The 15,639-nt window shown below is 49.1% G+C and overlaps 6 protein-coding genes across 6 annotated transcripts; 3 read left to right on the top strand and 3 right to left on the bottom strand.

The window, feature by feature from the left end:
• Positions 1-1,308: 1,308 nt before the first annotated feature.
• Positions 1,309-2,622, top strand: ABOM_007438 (uncharacterized protein; the record flags this gene model as incomplete). The annotated part of the gene is made up of 1 exon (XM_022534567.1): positions 1,309-2,622. One exon carries the CDS (start codon positions 1,309-1,311, stop codon positions 2,620-2,622), a length of 1,314 nt encoding a protein of 437 aa, XP_022388401.1.
• A 490-nt stretch (positions 2,623-3,112) lies between these two features.
• Positions 3,113-4,624, top strand: ABOM_007439 (uncharacterized protein; the record flags this gene model as incomplete). The annotated part of the gene is made up of 1 exon (XM_022534568.1): positions 3,113-4,624. The coding sequence occupies one exon, from the start codon at positions 3,113-3,115 to the stop codon at positions 4,622-4,624; it is 1,512 nt and encodes a 503-aa protein (XP_022388400.1).
• Positions 4,625-5,084: 460 nt separating this feature from the next.
• Positions 5,085-7,329, bottom strand: ABOM_007440 (VPS9 domain-containing protein; the record flags this gene model as incomplete). Its single annotated transcript, XM_022534569.1, has 2 exons — positions 5,085-6,924; positions 6,986-7,329. The coding sequence occupies 2 exons, from the start codon at positions 7,327-7,329 to the stop codon at positions 5,085-5,087; spliced, it is 2,184 nt and encodes a 727-aa protein (XP_022388364.1).
• A 684-nt stretch (positions 7,330-8,013) lies between these two features.
• Positions 8,014-9,856, top strand: atg15 (triglyceride lipase ATG15; the record flags this gene model as incomplete). Its single annotated transcript, XM_022534570.1, has 2 exons — positions 8,014-8,169; positions 8,237-9,856. 2 exons carry the CDS (start codon positions 8,014-8,016, stop codon positions 9,854-9,856), a joined length of 1,776 nt encoding a protein of 591 aa, XP_022388365.1.
• Positions 9,857-10,555: 699 nt separating this feature from the next.
• fgaCat (catalase easC) lies at positions 10,556-12,168 on the bottom strand (the record flags this gene model as incomplete). The annotated part of the gene is made up of 2 exons (XM_022534571.1): positions 10,556-12,087; positions 12,147-12,168. The coding sequence occupies 2 exons, from the start codon at positions 12,166-12,168 to the stop codon at positions 10,556-10,558; spliced, it is 1,554 nt and encodes a 517-aa protein (XP_022388362.1).
• A 2,463-nt stretch (positions 12,169-14,631) lies between these two features.
• On the bottom strand, positions 14,632-14,949 carry ABOM_007443 (uncharacterized protein; the record flags this gene model as incomplete). The annotated part of the gene is made up of 1 exon (XM_022534572.1): positions 14,632-14,949. The coding sequence occupies one exon, from the start codon at positions 14,947-14,949 to the stop codon at positions 14,632-14,634; it is 318 nt and encodes a 105-aa protein (XP_022388363.1).
• Between the last annotated feature and the right edge of the window lie 690 nt (positions 14,950-15,639).

The raw sequence follows: 15,639 nt of genomic DNA on the forward strand, positions 1-15,639 counted from the left end.
TGACTAAAGAGACACAGTTCAACATTAGTAAGACAAGCAATACCGCATTCACTGCTAAGGGGCAACATGCTCGAGAGATAGGGAGATAGTGACATAGGAGCAGGGATACATGGAAGGTCAAATGATTGTTAAGGCAAACATATCCGCGGAATCCTCGGCAGCACCTAAGCACCGTGAACTTCCGGTGCTGGGAGTTCCAACTACCATATTAATTCAACAAAGCCACACACCACATACCATTGGACGGCTTAAGCAAAAAACATGGGAATATATAATGGAACTGCGAAAGGACTGTCGATACAAAGTCGGTTATGAAAATTAGACCGTCAGGGAGAGAATTAAAGAATAGAAACGGTAGGTACGTCGTAGTGCCAGGTGGCCGGCCGGAGGTCACGACTTAAACGTAATATTATATGCGGTATGGTGGATTAAAAACGAAGGAGACGGCAGGAACGAGGGGGGTGGAAGGGTGATGGTGGTGGTGGTAGTGATGCTGATGATGATGATGGCAATTGATAACGGCCGCACCTAAATTGGGAGTGGTGGTCTTCAAGTCAGGGCGCTTTGGTTAAGGCGGGTCGAGGCTGGCCCGTGACTTTCTTGGCTGAGGGATTGGCATCCTAATACTCGGAGTAGGGTGACAGTTGTGTTACAGTACAGTACATACTTTGCCGGGAACGTACATACATGATTATATTTCTTGACCGAAAACGCTTCATCCTCACAGGACAAAAATAGGCTATCTCTTCGCTATTGGATTCATGATAGCAGGTAGAGCCAAGGTAAGATGAAGCTCAAATCCATCCATACCGTATAAAGTGCAAAAACTCCAGTGCGTACATACGGTATTCCAAAAACATCTCCAAAGTACTCCGTTCTAGTAGTACTAATAAAGTATCAACTAACTACGGAGTACTACTGTGTAGTTACCAGGCTCTGGTCCATATTGAACTGGTCGAGCCATTAGGCACTACTAACGGAGTTGTAGTTCTACTAGTAGTAACTACTATACTACTCCGGAGTCCTGTGTCTAATGAAGTAGGCGGTGAATATTGATTGCCAATCACTACTAGAGCACGTAGTACCTCTACACCTGGTGGTGCCTGAGGTTTAATGCCTTGGTGCCTCAGGATACCATATTCCAAACTCTACGGAACCGCATTCCTGCTTTGCGATACAACTAGAGAGCTAGAGCTACGATTAAGGTCAATCAAGCATATGTATAATTACTCTTGGACATATGACCAATGCATTCATGCATAGTGGCTCAAACATTCAGACCATAGATTACTCTTCTCTTAAGCGCTGATGGCATCCGTTCCCTCAGCCTCTGCCTTCTCATTGCCAATTCCATCATGGCAACAACCTCAAAGTGCGCGCGTTGCCCGGTATGAGTCGAGGAAGCGTAGGAAAGACTATTATGGCTGGGACACTGAGGACGATGTTTTTGAAGGCGACACAACTGATGCAGGATCTGAAATTGCACCTTCTGGTGCATCATTGATTCTGTCACCAGAAGAAGCACATCAATATCGCATAGCCGGTCTATCTTTCGACAGAGAACTACCAGGGGGCCATTTCCCACATGGTCCCGCCAAAGATGAAACCGCTAGCAACCGGAGAAAGGATAATGTTATGAAAGGATTATCATCATTGACACCACCGGTTTACCCACCACAGTCTGCTGCCTATCAAGGCAACCTTCGTCTGCAGCATCTCGCTGTTCTCTCTTCTATTTTGCATCGTTGTCTTCTTGATAGAGACTACATCCGTGCTGGAAGGGCCTGGGGTTTAATCCTTCGTGAGGAGTTTCAAGGAAGCCCAATCGATGTGCGCGCTGAAGGGAGATGGGGTATTGGAGCTGAAATCTTGCTCCGTCGAGATCGCCAGCATTCGGATCACGCCTCGGGATCTGCGAGAGCTATCAAAAATGGCCAGAAGTCGGAAGTTCCTGGGCTTTATTTTACAAGACAAGGGTTCGAAGCTGCCAAGCAATACTATGAGAGACTCGTGGTCCAGTATCCATTTCGGAAAACTGCTCCGGACTTCACAAGTTCTTTGCACTTTTACCCAGCCATGTTCGGACTTTGGGTTTATGTTACACAAGAGGAGAGCAATGCTGCTCGCCAAGATATCCGGAATCGCCAGGAAGTTGCACCCAAGGAAGACTCGGACGATGCAGCATCTGATCTAGAGAGTTCCGACGGCTCAAGTCAAGAAATGCAAAGCCTCATCGCAGACATCAGGGCAATTGAGCTACACGAAGCCCAGAAGATTGCGGCAAGAATGGATGAAGTTCTTGTCTCTCCCCCCTATTCGGATTCTCCCGAGCTATTAGAACTTAGAGGCATGGTTTCTCTTTGGATCGGCGACCTTTTCATGTCTTCCTTGGCTCATCGCATGGAGGATACCGACGGGTTTGATGACACCGACTTGATCCCAGGAGAGGGCTTTCAAAACTCAATTCAAGCCAGACGGGAGCAGAGACTTGCAGATGAGAAGAGACGATCTGAGGTTGAAAAGGCTCAAGATTTCTTTGACAAAGCGAAGCAGCGTGGCAAAGGGATGACCTCGACACTTGAGGACCTACACATTGACGACAATGCTTCTCTCGATGGATAAGGCGATTCTTGCACGCATAGATAGAATCACTCGCCAAGGGGGAATGTATGATGAAATTTATATCTCCGAGCGATCATAGTAGAGACGTGAGATGCATAATGAGGTATACGCAATCCATAATCATCTCTTCATAATATGTTGACAACCTTATGTACAACCGCATATTTAGATTTTTTGGCCAGCTCCATTTAAAATACCTAAAAAGAGCTTTGATGGCAATTGAGACTATACCATGCACCACCGTCCACACGTGACTTCGTGGATGCCTCGCGCGTGCCTTAAAGGCAAAATCAAGGTAACGCGTCCACCCACTCACTCTGAGCAAGGCCGATATTTATCCATGGCAAACTTGATTGACCCCACTGCAACCACTGGTAGATTATCTGTGTCCTGAGTGGAGAACCTCTAGTATAATGAAATTGTCTCCGATTCTCTGTCCCTAATTACATGTTTAAATCGGCTGTTCATTCCACTTCTGATCTCAGCGACAATGGGTGTCGGAGATTATGTACATTCAAAAGAAGCTGGTCAACACAGACCACCTAAACTTGACGTCTCCAATCAATCACGGCAGCAGATAGCCGAACAGGCAAGGGTTGAAATTCCGACACCAAAATTGATTGCGCCTTCACCTCTGCCAATCAGTAGACCAACACAATTCGAGCCCTATGGTGGCCCGCCTGCTCCTGGGGGGTCACATGTACCAAATGACAATGGGGCGAAGAAGGACATGTTTGACACAGATGTGGAAGGTGTTGATGACTCGACCATTGCCGCAACGAGTGTTGTTGGTGTTGAGGATCTTCCATACCGATTCTCGCCTGCTCCGAATGCTCGACAGCAAGGCGCTGCTGTGAACTCTCTGCATCAATTCCAACAAACACACCGCCCTTTTGACTCTCAGTGGTACGATAATTTCGGAGACCGAGCTATGAAGACAACCGGATTCGACTCGGATGAAGTCGACAATGAAAGTCAGCTAACATCAGTGGCGGGTGATGATGAGGCTTCCGACGGAACCAACGAATCGGCGGTTCCTATCAGGAAACGCCTTAATGATGAGCCTCTGAGCAAACGTCTGCAGAACTTCTGGAATGCCGGCCGGAAGACGTACCAACAGCCGGAAAACCAGGCTCAGGTGGAGTCGTCAAAAATCCCAACTTTCACCCGGTCAATACAAGACGCCAAACGGACTAGTCAAGTCCTGCCTGCTACTGCACCTAGGAAGGTTACGCTCCCTCCCAATACGAGTGCAACCCCGAGGACAAGATTCAGCCCACCAAAGCCTACTCTTCTGGAACAATTAGACCTGACCCCCACACGTCGTACCCCTGGTCCTCGGCCGCAGAAATCTCAGAGAATCACGAGCATTGAAACTTTAGACTCTATGGAAAATGTAGGCCTCGGGTTCTTTTCGAACAGCTACGGAAGACGAGGCAGCATACAGTCAATAACCGCTTTTGACGTGACGAATATCGATGCCCTTAATGACGATGATGACCCTATCAATGATCCCTTTTCCAGACGTCTCTCAGTTCAGCGTATTAGTCCGGATCAGCACAACCCGAAGAAGCGTCATATCGAACCAGACTATCCGCCAGATATACTCTATCAGAAGTCATTCGCTGAGCTCCAAGCGGAACCTTTTGACCACATTCCAGCAGCCGCCCCATCACCGAACGCAACCCAGGAAACGCAACCCGATCCAGAAGACAAAATCCCGTACCTTATGAATCTTTCCGATGCCGACCGCCGCACTTATTTCTCCAATCTATCAATGGACGAATGGGAGGATTGCGGTGATCAATTAATAGATCAATTCACTCAGGTGCTCACTAAGATGAAGGACCTGCGTCATGCTCGACGAAAAACCGCCGCTGTGTTCGAAGCCGAGATCAGGAGAAGACATGAGAGCGTTGAGGAGCAATCTTCTGATCTTTCTAGAAAGCTAGATGGAATGAGGACGGGTGGTACTGAGGTCCTACGTGGTCGCACTCCGTGAAGTGTATCTTTACTTTCGGTTCTATTTATGCTGCAACGTATTCCGATCCTGGAGATTTGTCGAATACAACTGCAGCTCTTCATATTCACCTGTCTATACACATGTTCATATACCTATCCCAACGTCACTAGGGTAGTTTATGCATATTGAGGGGGTTCTAACTGGCTTTAATTAAAATGAAGGGTGCCATGGCTCAGCAAGGGCACTCGTAGTGGTACTACTGTACGAAATGAACATTCAGATCACGCGGGATATATTTAGGCTGCATTTAATGCCAGCTACTTAAATCCCTGGGAAAAATACTCGATGTGTTAGGTCAAAAGACAGATCGCCACCAGCAGTCTATTACTTAAAATTCGCAACGCTATGATGATGAATGATGGGGAAAAAATGGAAAAAAGAGAGAGATCAAATGATTACAAGAAGGGGCGAGACCATAGAGAGATCAGAGATTTGGTCTTCATTTTGAGTTCGAGCCATGCTTTAACAAGACTGCGGCGATCCTTTTATAATCTTCAAGTAGGGTGGTTACATCTCCAATCGTGAGATCGCTGGCGTGTGCTGTCTGAAGGAAACGCTGAATCGGGGGATCGATCCTCGACGAAGTAGTGATCATGTTTGAGGACATCTCTCTCGAGATAGGAGGGCTCTTTGTAGAAGGAGAGGGAGTGGAAGGAACCCCCGTGCCGTCTGGAGTAGCACGACCGAAGCTCCTGATCATGCCAGGGATATGATTAAGGGGATTAAGTGTATTTCCAAAGTTCCGCATCGATTCCAGAGGCGTAGGGACCAAAGAAGACGAGCTAGCTGGGGAGCTCTGGGGCATGCCGGATGACGGGTCATCTTTCAAGGAGCTCGAAGCAGCGTTAGTCTTCTTGGAGCTTCCTTGCGTTCTGACGCTGTCCGCACTTCGGTCGCGCGGCGTCCTTTGCCCACCAACCAGTCCTAAGAAAGTATCCTCTGCCTTCGAGCCGATACGTCTTAGGTGAGGCCGATCGTTGGGTGCCTCCCTCGTTGACTTGAATTCTTGGCTGGGGGGGTTATTATCGGCAGAGGATGGAGAAGTAACCAGGCGTCTGGCTTCTGCCAATGTTTTTGGTACTATCGGATTACCTCCATCCTTGCCAGCATGTTGGCTAGACTGCAATTCTTTGAGACGGCCGAAAAGGAAACTAAAACTGCTGTCCAATGTTGCACCTATATTTTTTAGGCCCTGGTCTGCAGTATTACGGACAGCATCATTTGCTGCACCGAAAACCTTTGATGGGGGCTGAAATAAGTTATTCAAACGTTGCTGCGTTGTTGCAGACTGTTGAGTCCTGGGCAACGTATTGGAAGCGGATACCTTGCCGGCAGACTTCGAGAATTCTGCATAAGTCGTCGTTGTTGTAAGGGACGAAGCTGGTTCATCTTTTGTAGGCTGATCGCCCTTTTCTATGGTCGGTGTAGGCTCGTTGCTAGGAACTTTCGTTGGACCTTCCGGCACTTGGTCAGCGCGGAGCTCAGAAAGTTCCACGTTTTCCAAGAAGCTTATTGCTGCTTCAAGGTTCGTCAAACAATACGCAGTTTCGCCGTCAATTTTATTTGACGATCGAAATCTCTGTATGAACAGTAAGTTACTTATGATGTTAATGCCCTCCGGTGGGGATGTGATAAGTGAGTAGATCAAGGTAGGTAGAATCTCATCAGCAGAGGATGAAGAAGGTAGTAGCTTTGTTAAGGCATCAACTATCGCTTTGTGGGCGGCGGCGAGATGCCGAAGCTTCCCTAATGGGTATTTTGCGTCGTTCATTGTCTTAAGATATTCCCTCGCAACAGATAGACCCTCATCAGCTTCCTTCTGCTTTTCTTCATCAATCGAAGCCGTGTCGACATCGACCCCAAGGTCATTCAGGTTTATCCCGACTAGAAGTAATGTGGCTGTTTTGGAGCGTAACTTCTCGTCTCTAACTTCATCCAGTGTACTTTTATGTCGCCATATTTTGTCGTAGATACTCTCACAAGCTCTTCGCTCCACTGCTTCTTCCAAAGCGACCCGCTTAGAAGCAAGCATCTTCCGGGCAATCCGCTTTTCTGTGACTTCTGATGCTGTTAGCATCTGCCGGCTGTTTTCGGCGCGTTTACTCTTTGATTTCGGCTGAGTATGTGGCGATGGATCCCGGTTTATTCGGGAAGCGAGGGCAGATATGTGTGTGGCTATATGTGATTCTGCTCGGACATAAAAATCTTGGTAAAGAAGGGAAAGTTTCTCGATCGTTGGTGGTGAGCTGTGCACTTTGGCACTGAGAGAGTTGACAAATCTAACAAGTATCATTGTCAGCAATTGATAACACCGCTAGAAAACTGAGCGTTTCATCCTACCGGTCAGTTAGACTGATCAGCTCTATTGGTAATTCCTCTGATTGTTCCTCTGCATTCCGCGATAGCACTGAAGCCTCCTCGACTTGTCCATCATCATCGATGCCTAGCTCTGAGGCACCCGCTTTTTCAAACAGGTCAGGACCGGTCACCTGGTCCTCTTCGGCCGGCGATAGTGGTAAGGGATGCGCATCAGAGTCGACATGCTCCGGCGTTGCTACTGACTGAAAGGTCTTAGACCTTGAGCGAATGAAAGGGCCTGCCTCTGAAGTGTCCATCCTGGGAAACGAGCGAGCCGTATGCAAACGAGGCTTTGCAGAGCCATTTTCAATATGGTCACAAGACATGATTATAATAGATAAGTATACTAGGCCCGAACCCGGTCGAAATATGCTGTGGTATACTGCAATATGGTCCTAAAGTAGTTTAGTCGGCCGGTTTTTGCAGATTCCGCGCAATTATCTGGCGCCACTGTTTATCGATAGGTAACACATGAACCGACACTGGTAGAAAGGAGACAAGCACCGGAAGAGAAACAAGGCAACTTTGGTGGAAATAAGTTTACTTGTCCAGACTAAGCATACTGTTAGAAGAGCTCGGAGACACCCAAAGCTTTTGGGGAAGAAAGTGACAGTACTCCGAAAGGACAAGCAGATGTGGAGTACAGATAGAGGAGTATCAACTGCCATGATTGACAAACTGTCACGCGTTTCCGGGCCAATCACGTGGGAGCCTTCCTTGCTAAGGAGTAGATGACCTAACCAGACCCGGTTAGATAGTTGAATCACTTGGACGAATATTTTGCGCTGAATCACTATATCAGGACTAGCGTGGAACACATTACTAGATTTTAGGAAGTGGGCCCCCTGTCTCTCCGCACTGCGTCACGCCGCCGCCTCACTCACCGCCCAGGCCATCGGTCATTCGTTGATAAGGTTGACTGCTCCAAAGTCATCCCCAACATCTGTGATCATCTCTGTATTACTATGGAATTTCTCCGAGGTTAAAGTAAAAGGCACCTTTCAGCAATTATGATTATTTTAAATGCCCTTTTGGGCGTGGCCCTCCTCCCAAGTACGGCTTTCGGCATAGGGTCCGTATACTTCGGATCCCGAGGATCATCTCCCTTGATCCCTCCACAAGTCCCCTTAGCTGAGCGTCCTGCCCTTTCAGGCACACATGAGTTTGTAGGTGTTTTATGCTACTTAGCTTACATACTTATGTCGAGCTCGCAGTAGACTGACGGCAACACAGACGCTTCGCCACATCTTCCGTCGCGGAGCACATGAACAACCAGATCTCCACCAGAGGCTCGACATCAAACCGCATACCCGCCTTCGTGCTGTTTCAGAAGATGGCCTCGAGGAGGGACCTGTCATCTTGGACTCCCCATTAGTGGCTTCATCGCGTCCTATTAGCATCGAGCGGCTTGCAGATCGACGTCCTTCGAGTATCGAGGCACATTTGAGGGCAGCTAGGTCGTCTGGGTCAGCGGTCGTACTCTCTCCAACGGAATGGGTTATGGATACGCTAGCTGGCCCCGATGTTACACATAAAGAAAGTGTTCTCACGTTTGCTAAGATGACGGCGAATGATTATATTGAAGAACCAGGCACTGAGGATTGGCAGGATGTTCATGGTCACTTCAATTACTCATCGAGTTTCGGCTGGAGAGGCGACGGACTGAGAGGTCATATCTATGCTGACAAGACAAACCATACTATTGTTATATCTCTCAAGGGAACCTCCCCGGCTCTCTTCGATGGTGCAGGTACGACTACTAAGGACAAAGAGAATGATAACCTGTTCTTTAGCTGCTGTTGCGGGCAGGGCGGCTCGTACCTCTGGCGACAAGTATGTGATTGCCAGACATCAGCATACAAAGCCAACTTGACTTGCATAACTGAGGCCATGAACGATGAGAACCGGTACTACCGTGCGGCACTGGATCTCTATTCCAACGTTACCGAGCTTTATCCAGAGGCGAATGTTTGGCTGACAGGCCATTCCCTGGGCGGTGCAATGTCCAGTTTGGTTGGTTTGACGTATGGAATTCCTGTTGTCACATTTGAAGCCGTCCCCGAGGCACTTCCTGCAGCCCGTCTGGGTCTCCCCAGTCCGCCAGGGTATGATCCCAGATATCCTCAGTCCAGGCGGTACACCGGGGCCTACCACTTCGGGCATACTGCTGACCCCGTTTACATGGGAACCTGTAATGGCGTTAGCTCTGTATGCACATGGGGAGGCTACGCCATGGAGTCAGCATGTCATACTGGTCAAATGTGTGTCTACGACACCGTTGAAGATAAAGGCTGGCGTGTCGGGATCGGGACTCATCGTATAAAAGCTGTGATATCCGATGTTATCAAGGTATATGACAAGGTTCCAGACTGTGCCGCGGAAGAAGAGTGCTACGATTGCGTGCTGTGGAAATACTTCCGTAGTAATGGCTCTGAAATCACCACCACCAGCTCGACAACATCCACGACGAGCTCTACCCCGATAAGCACCTCAACCTGTAAGACTCCCGGATGGTGGGGCTGTCTTGATGAGAGCACAACTACGACAGCTACAACGACATCGACGTCGACGTCCACATCAACATGTAAGACACCCGGTTGGTTCGGTTGCAATGACCCGACCACTACAACGGACGCAACCGCCGCACCGTCGCCCACAACCACCGCACCTACTATGACCTCGTCAACGTGCAAGACGCCCGGCTGGTTTGGCTGCAACGACCCCACCACTACTTCAAAAGTTCCCCAAACAGCACCCCCAACTCTGACTCACACATGCCTCACGCCTGGGTATCTCTGGGGCTGCTGGGACCCCGTAACAACCAGTAGTCACCCCATGACCACGCCGCCCTGATCGGAGCGCAACAACACATGCATATAGCGCTCCCTTTTCTGTGCTGAACATATACACCGAAAGTTAAGACTCTGTATTCAAAGCGCGAGCTAAACTGACATATAGAAACTCCAACATTCCACCTCATAAACGACATGACTATCTACGATCTTTTCTCTCTTGCCTCTTCAACATAGCGAGTTTCGGGTGTTTCTGGCTGACCGATCGGGGACTATTATTATCTATTGATTTTTTGAACACGCTTGGTTTTCGGATCGCATTGGTTGTTTCGTTGGATATACGGGATCACGTATTGTTATTGGTTTTATTGTAAGAAGTTTTATATATACTGCCTTGTCTTTTGGCAATCATCATTATCACTACTAGTATTAGAGTTCTTTTTCTGTACCTTTTTCTCCGTTTGGCCACTAAGAAACTAAGGGCTGTATGTGATGTACATCCGGTACTAACAACCATGAATACAATCAGTAAGAGTATGGAGCATAACTGCGATGGGCACTTCGATTGGAGGCAATACGGCAAGTACTTAGTAGTAGGACTGTAAACCCGTTCGAGAGCCAATCAGAGAAGAAAAGAGGTGAGATTTCCTTCCGCCCCAACAGCCTGGGCGAGACAAAGCAGAAAGCGAGAAAAAAAGGGCAAAGAGTAAAAAGAATAGTTTATCATTTGGTTCGTTAATTCATGCTAATAATATTTTAATCAAACTGAACTGCTAGATGGATAGTACAAAAGCGGGATGGTTCTTGAATTACAGACGAGCAGACTTGGCGTGGGTGGCGTTCGCCTCGGTAGCGTCTGGATGCGGGCACCAAGATCCTTGTTTACACGGGTGAACATCTCGTAGGTGGCCTTGCGCACGCGCTCGTGAGCGTTGCACAGGTGGACAGAGATGTTGTGGACGAGGGCGTCCTGCTGGCCGGGCTGGCGGCCCAGGACCTGCCAGAGGCCGTTGGCCTGGACGTAGTCCTCCGACGTGACGGGGAGCTGCTCGGTGATGACGGCGCCGGACCACTTCTCGTGCTCCTGGCTGGCCTTGACGGGCTTGTACTCGTAGGGGCGGAAGGTGGATGGGTAGTTGGGGTTGGCGCCGTAGTTGCCGTGCACGTTCATGTAGCCGTCACGCTGCCAGGGGGCGAAGGCACGCATGGGGCAGTTGACGGGGATCTGTTCGTAGTTGCCGCCGAGACGGTGGCGGTGGGTGTCGGGGTAGGAGAAGAGACGGGACTGCAGCACGGGGTCGGCAGAGGGCTCGACACCCGGGACCATGTGCGAGGGAGAGAAGGCGGCCTGCTCGACCTCGGCGAAGTAGTTCTGGGGGTTCTTGTTGAGGGTGAACTTGCCGAAGCGACGCAGGGGCACCTCGGCCTGGGGCCAGACCTTGGTCAGGTCGAAGACGTTCCAGCGGAACTTCTCCGCCTGCTCAGGGCTCAAGGTCTGGACGTAGACGGTCCAGGAGGGGTTCTCGCCGCGCTCGATGGCGTTGAACAGGTCCTGGGTGTGCCAGTCGGGATTCTCGGAGGCCAAACGGCCGGCTTCCTCGTTGTTCATAGTCTTGTTGCCCTGATCGGTCTTCAGGTGGATCTGAACGTAGTTGAAAGTGCCGTCCGGCTTGATCCACTTGTAGGTGTGGCCAGAGTAGCCGTTCATATGGCGGTACGAGTAAGGGGTACCGCGGTCACTGAAGAGGTGCATGACCTGGTGAACAGCCTCGTGGTGAGTGGAGAGGTAGTCCCAGAACATGGTGGCATCCTTCAAGTTGGTCTGGGGGTTACGCTTCTGGGTGTGGATAAAGATGGGGAACTTGGCGGGGTCACGAAGGAAGAAAACGGGGGTGTTGTTGAACACCCAGTCCCAGTTACCCTCATCAGTGTAGAACTTGATGGCGAAGCCACGGGGATCGCGAGCACTGTCGGCAGAACCCTTCTCGCCACCGACGGTCGAGAAACGGGTGAAGCACTTGGTCTTCTTGCCAACGCTCTTGAGCATGTCGATGGTAGTGATGTCGCTGATGTCGTCGGTGACCTCGAACTCGCCATAGGCGCCAGCACCCTTGGCGTGAACGACACGCTCCGGGATTCTCTCTCGGTCAAAGTGTGCCAGAAGGTCAATCAAGTGGAAGTCCTGAAGCAACAGAGGGCCGTTACGGCCAACGCGCTGTGCGGCCTGAGGGTCGAAGACCGGGCAGCCATTGGAGGTGGTATAAGCCGGCTTCTCGTTGTAGCGGTAGGTTCCTGTGAAGAAGGAGTAGATTAGTTTCTATCACGGATGAAGCGAAGGAGACTAGACATACTAGGTTCGTCGTCTTTACCCATGGTGGAATATGTGGGGAGAGTATGAGATGAAGGAAGAAAGAAAGGGATGGTCTGGAGGAATAAAACCAAACAAGTCGGGAGATGGAGAATGCGGGGATTTATATACCCGGAGTTCCAATCATCAACGGAGCCGACAGGAAGGGAGGGGAAAGCAGGCCGAGTATAAAAATGGTCGTGTCGGACAAAGACATGGTAACTAAAATTTAAAAAAAAAAAAAAAAAGAAAAGAAAAGAAAGAAAAGAAAAAAGGAAAAAGGCGAAACGGTAGCGGTTCCTCAAATCCATTCCAGCTTCAGCCAATGGTTAAGCAGATTTAATCAGATGATGACGTCCCTATCCACTGGCCAAGACCCATAACTACCCCCTAGTGCCAGACATTACTAACGCTTCAATACAGAAAGTTGTATGAGATGGATTATCATCTCCGCATTGAACCTATGCGAGGAAAGGGTTTACTAAACGGGCCTAACCGGGCAGGGCAAATTGAGGAGAAGCTCCCGACGAATTCCTGTATGCTCTGGACCTCAGAAAATCAAAAAGGAGTTTCCCGAAGCGCTAACGAAGTAGCTTTTCTTTTACCCCGCACAACTCAATATCCATCGTTCCCAGGGTCCTGGCCAATGAAACCTGCGTCAATGTCAGATGGAGACCTGACCTTTGACCCTCCCGTTAGTATTCTGGGGTAGATAAAAGCAGCTGGGGAGAATCTTTAAAAAATGGTAAACCCTTATCTCGGTGATACCAACTCATATCTATACCCCAACCGTCGTACGGAGTCGTACACGTATCTGGCAAAAAAAGACACGGCTGTATCTCCCGGAAACACCTACTCTGTACGGTGGACAACGCTAAGGGAACCGGGAGTGGACCCGATTTCCTCCAGGTTCTACTAGTAGCATGCAATTCACTCGGCCAGCATTGCACATCAGGCTTCCTTCGAGAGATCTTAGTCAGTGGACCAGGCTAGAATGGTCCTGTCGACTTCGAATGCTGAAAAATGCACACTCTGGACCTTCCTGACCGGCAGGATTACCGATGCGTACGCATTAATCTACCTGCCGGGCGCAAGTTTTGCCCTTTTTGGGCAATAGAACGCGCCCCACGACTTCAAGTTCCCCATTGGCTCATCTTCAACGTTATATCCCTAGTGAACAAAATACAATATCGGTTATCTAATACGGTTATTCAACAAGTAGATAGACATAAGTATGCCCACGGCCCGCAGACCTAGGCACCGAATCTCTATGACTTGTATTCCGTACCTGAGGTGAATTAAACCCAGGCGCATGGCAAATTGACCATCTCGGTGAAACACACTACTACTAGCAACGGTCTACGGAGCGCGCCGCGTTGCGGAAATTATTCCGTCCCCATACCCGCGTTGAATACAGTAGTTTCAACCGTTCCATGATCGAGCTTTCGATATTTGCCCATAATCGGCCCTAAACACTTGGCATACGACACATGTCCTCAAGGTACCGCAAAAGAAAGGCGATATACATACAGTACAAAACCAGCGAAGATTTATACTCCCATTGCCTCCAGATGTGCGCGATTTGATCAAACGGACGTGAGAGAGGGTTGGCATCGGGACATCTAACCGAGCACAATCTACTCCGTACAGTGGAACCCGATGTTAGGTCCTTTCCGGCCCTGAGCAGTTCCCCGGCGGAAGCCTCCAGCCGACGGGAAGCTCCGCCCTCCGAAGCGGAGAATATTGAGGTTCGATTATGCTGGATAGTTGCTTAATCTCAGGCTCAGTAATCCGAAAGATGAGTATATGTTCTGTCTTATCTTGTTGATACTTGTTTCTATGACAAAAATACCCTCTGGCCTATGGCGAGGCCGGCCTGTGTTCTATGGCGAAAAATTCAATAGATTTAAGGCAACCCGCCGGTAGTAGCCAAGACACTTTTAGATCGCTGAAAGACCCACTGGAAAACAACATCAACAATCAAAATAAAGGTCGACCATATAGTTGATAATAGACTACTGTAGCTCAACTCCGACACTGTCTTTGCTGGAGCAAACACCAAACCAAGTCGAGAGAAAACCCCAAAGTCAAATAGCAGCTATCGAAGCAAAGGGGGCTTATGGCTTATAGGTGCGAACCCTTTGGGTCATCGCTCTAAACCTTTGTCCCAAAGCTTGGAGCGCCAAGATAGAGACACCCAGACTGGAGAGTTGCAATTATTGTGAAGTCGCACATGAGCTCACGCCATCCAAAACACAATGCCGTGCGCTTCAAAATGATAAAAGATCATTTATCCTCAAAGCACATTCATACTCGAGTTCTTCCCCAGGGGTATAACTCATCAGTATAGGAACGTATTTTCCTCAACATATTCTCTACGATAAGTAGATTGTTCGTTTTCAATAGCTGCCCATTTCACAGTCAGCATTCCTAGTTAGACCGCGAACCACTTCAATTATTATGCATCGTATGTGAAGGAGGACTATCTCTTACATTCCTTTGCCGGCCCGGCGAATATGAAATAGCTCATGTGGTAACGTGCAAAAAGCGACGGGGCCGTGGCTTTGCTCCAGATCGAGAACAATATGGAAGTATCTCTGAGGCACATTGTCACTCTGGAACGGCTCTATATGAATGAAATGCCGTCCCAAGCGTAGCTCACTCATGGATCGCCCAGATACAACAAGGTATTTCTCAATGGCCTGTTCGAAATCACTTTGCAGGAAATCAATGAACTGGTCCACACGGAGCTGTAAAATGACCCGTTTCGGCTGTCGGGGTAGTTTCTGGAAGACAGGAGTTGCCATTGAGTAGTAGATGGTCTCGCACTAGTGGCTCTAGCTCTGACACTTTTCCCTCTCTAGAAAGTGTAAGATAACCCTGAGATACTAACTTAGACTGTATGGTTACCGACGGGATGGGTAAGATGTGGCTTGTACCTAATCTGTTGTTAGCGGCAGTACTACTAGTACTGGAAACAATCCTGGAGTTCGAAACACACAGCTGAGCCAAGGCCGTTAACCCCTCTTCTAGATCATAGGTCACGTCCCTGCCAATCACGGGATACATACGGAGTGCGCAGAGATGCCGCATCCCGCTCCGTCCAATAGATATCCGACGAGCCAGGATTGCGCATTGAAGTGTTAGGCTCAGCGGCCGCTCAGGTCTATGGGACCAAGCTCTCTTTCTTGTTCGTTGCAGCCACCTGGGGTTGATGTCAGGACGCATGGAGCTATTATGGTCTAAACATAGGAGGGAGTATAAATACTGATATCACATTAGTTGGAGGGAAAGATACCTTTACTACTCAACAAGCCCCATATGTGAGCCTTCAGAGCTGAAGGGTGTTTGTGCAGCACAGGCTGGACAAACTCCAGATACATCCTGATCTTGCATATCAATTATTCGTTCGAGGGAGCGCATTGTGCCATCCGGACCAACACAGAAGCGTTGATTCGAACGAGCTTTAGCGTCGCTACACTTTCCATAGTCATATC

Source organism: Aspergillus bombycis (assembly GCF_001792695.1).
Source record: "Aspergillus bombycis strain NRRL26010 chromosome Unknown contig00052, whole genome shotgun sequence".
Lineage (NCBI taxonomy): Eukaryota > Fungi > Ascomycota > Eurotiomycetes > Eurotiales > Aspergillaceae > Aspergillus > Aspergillus bombycis.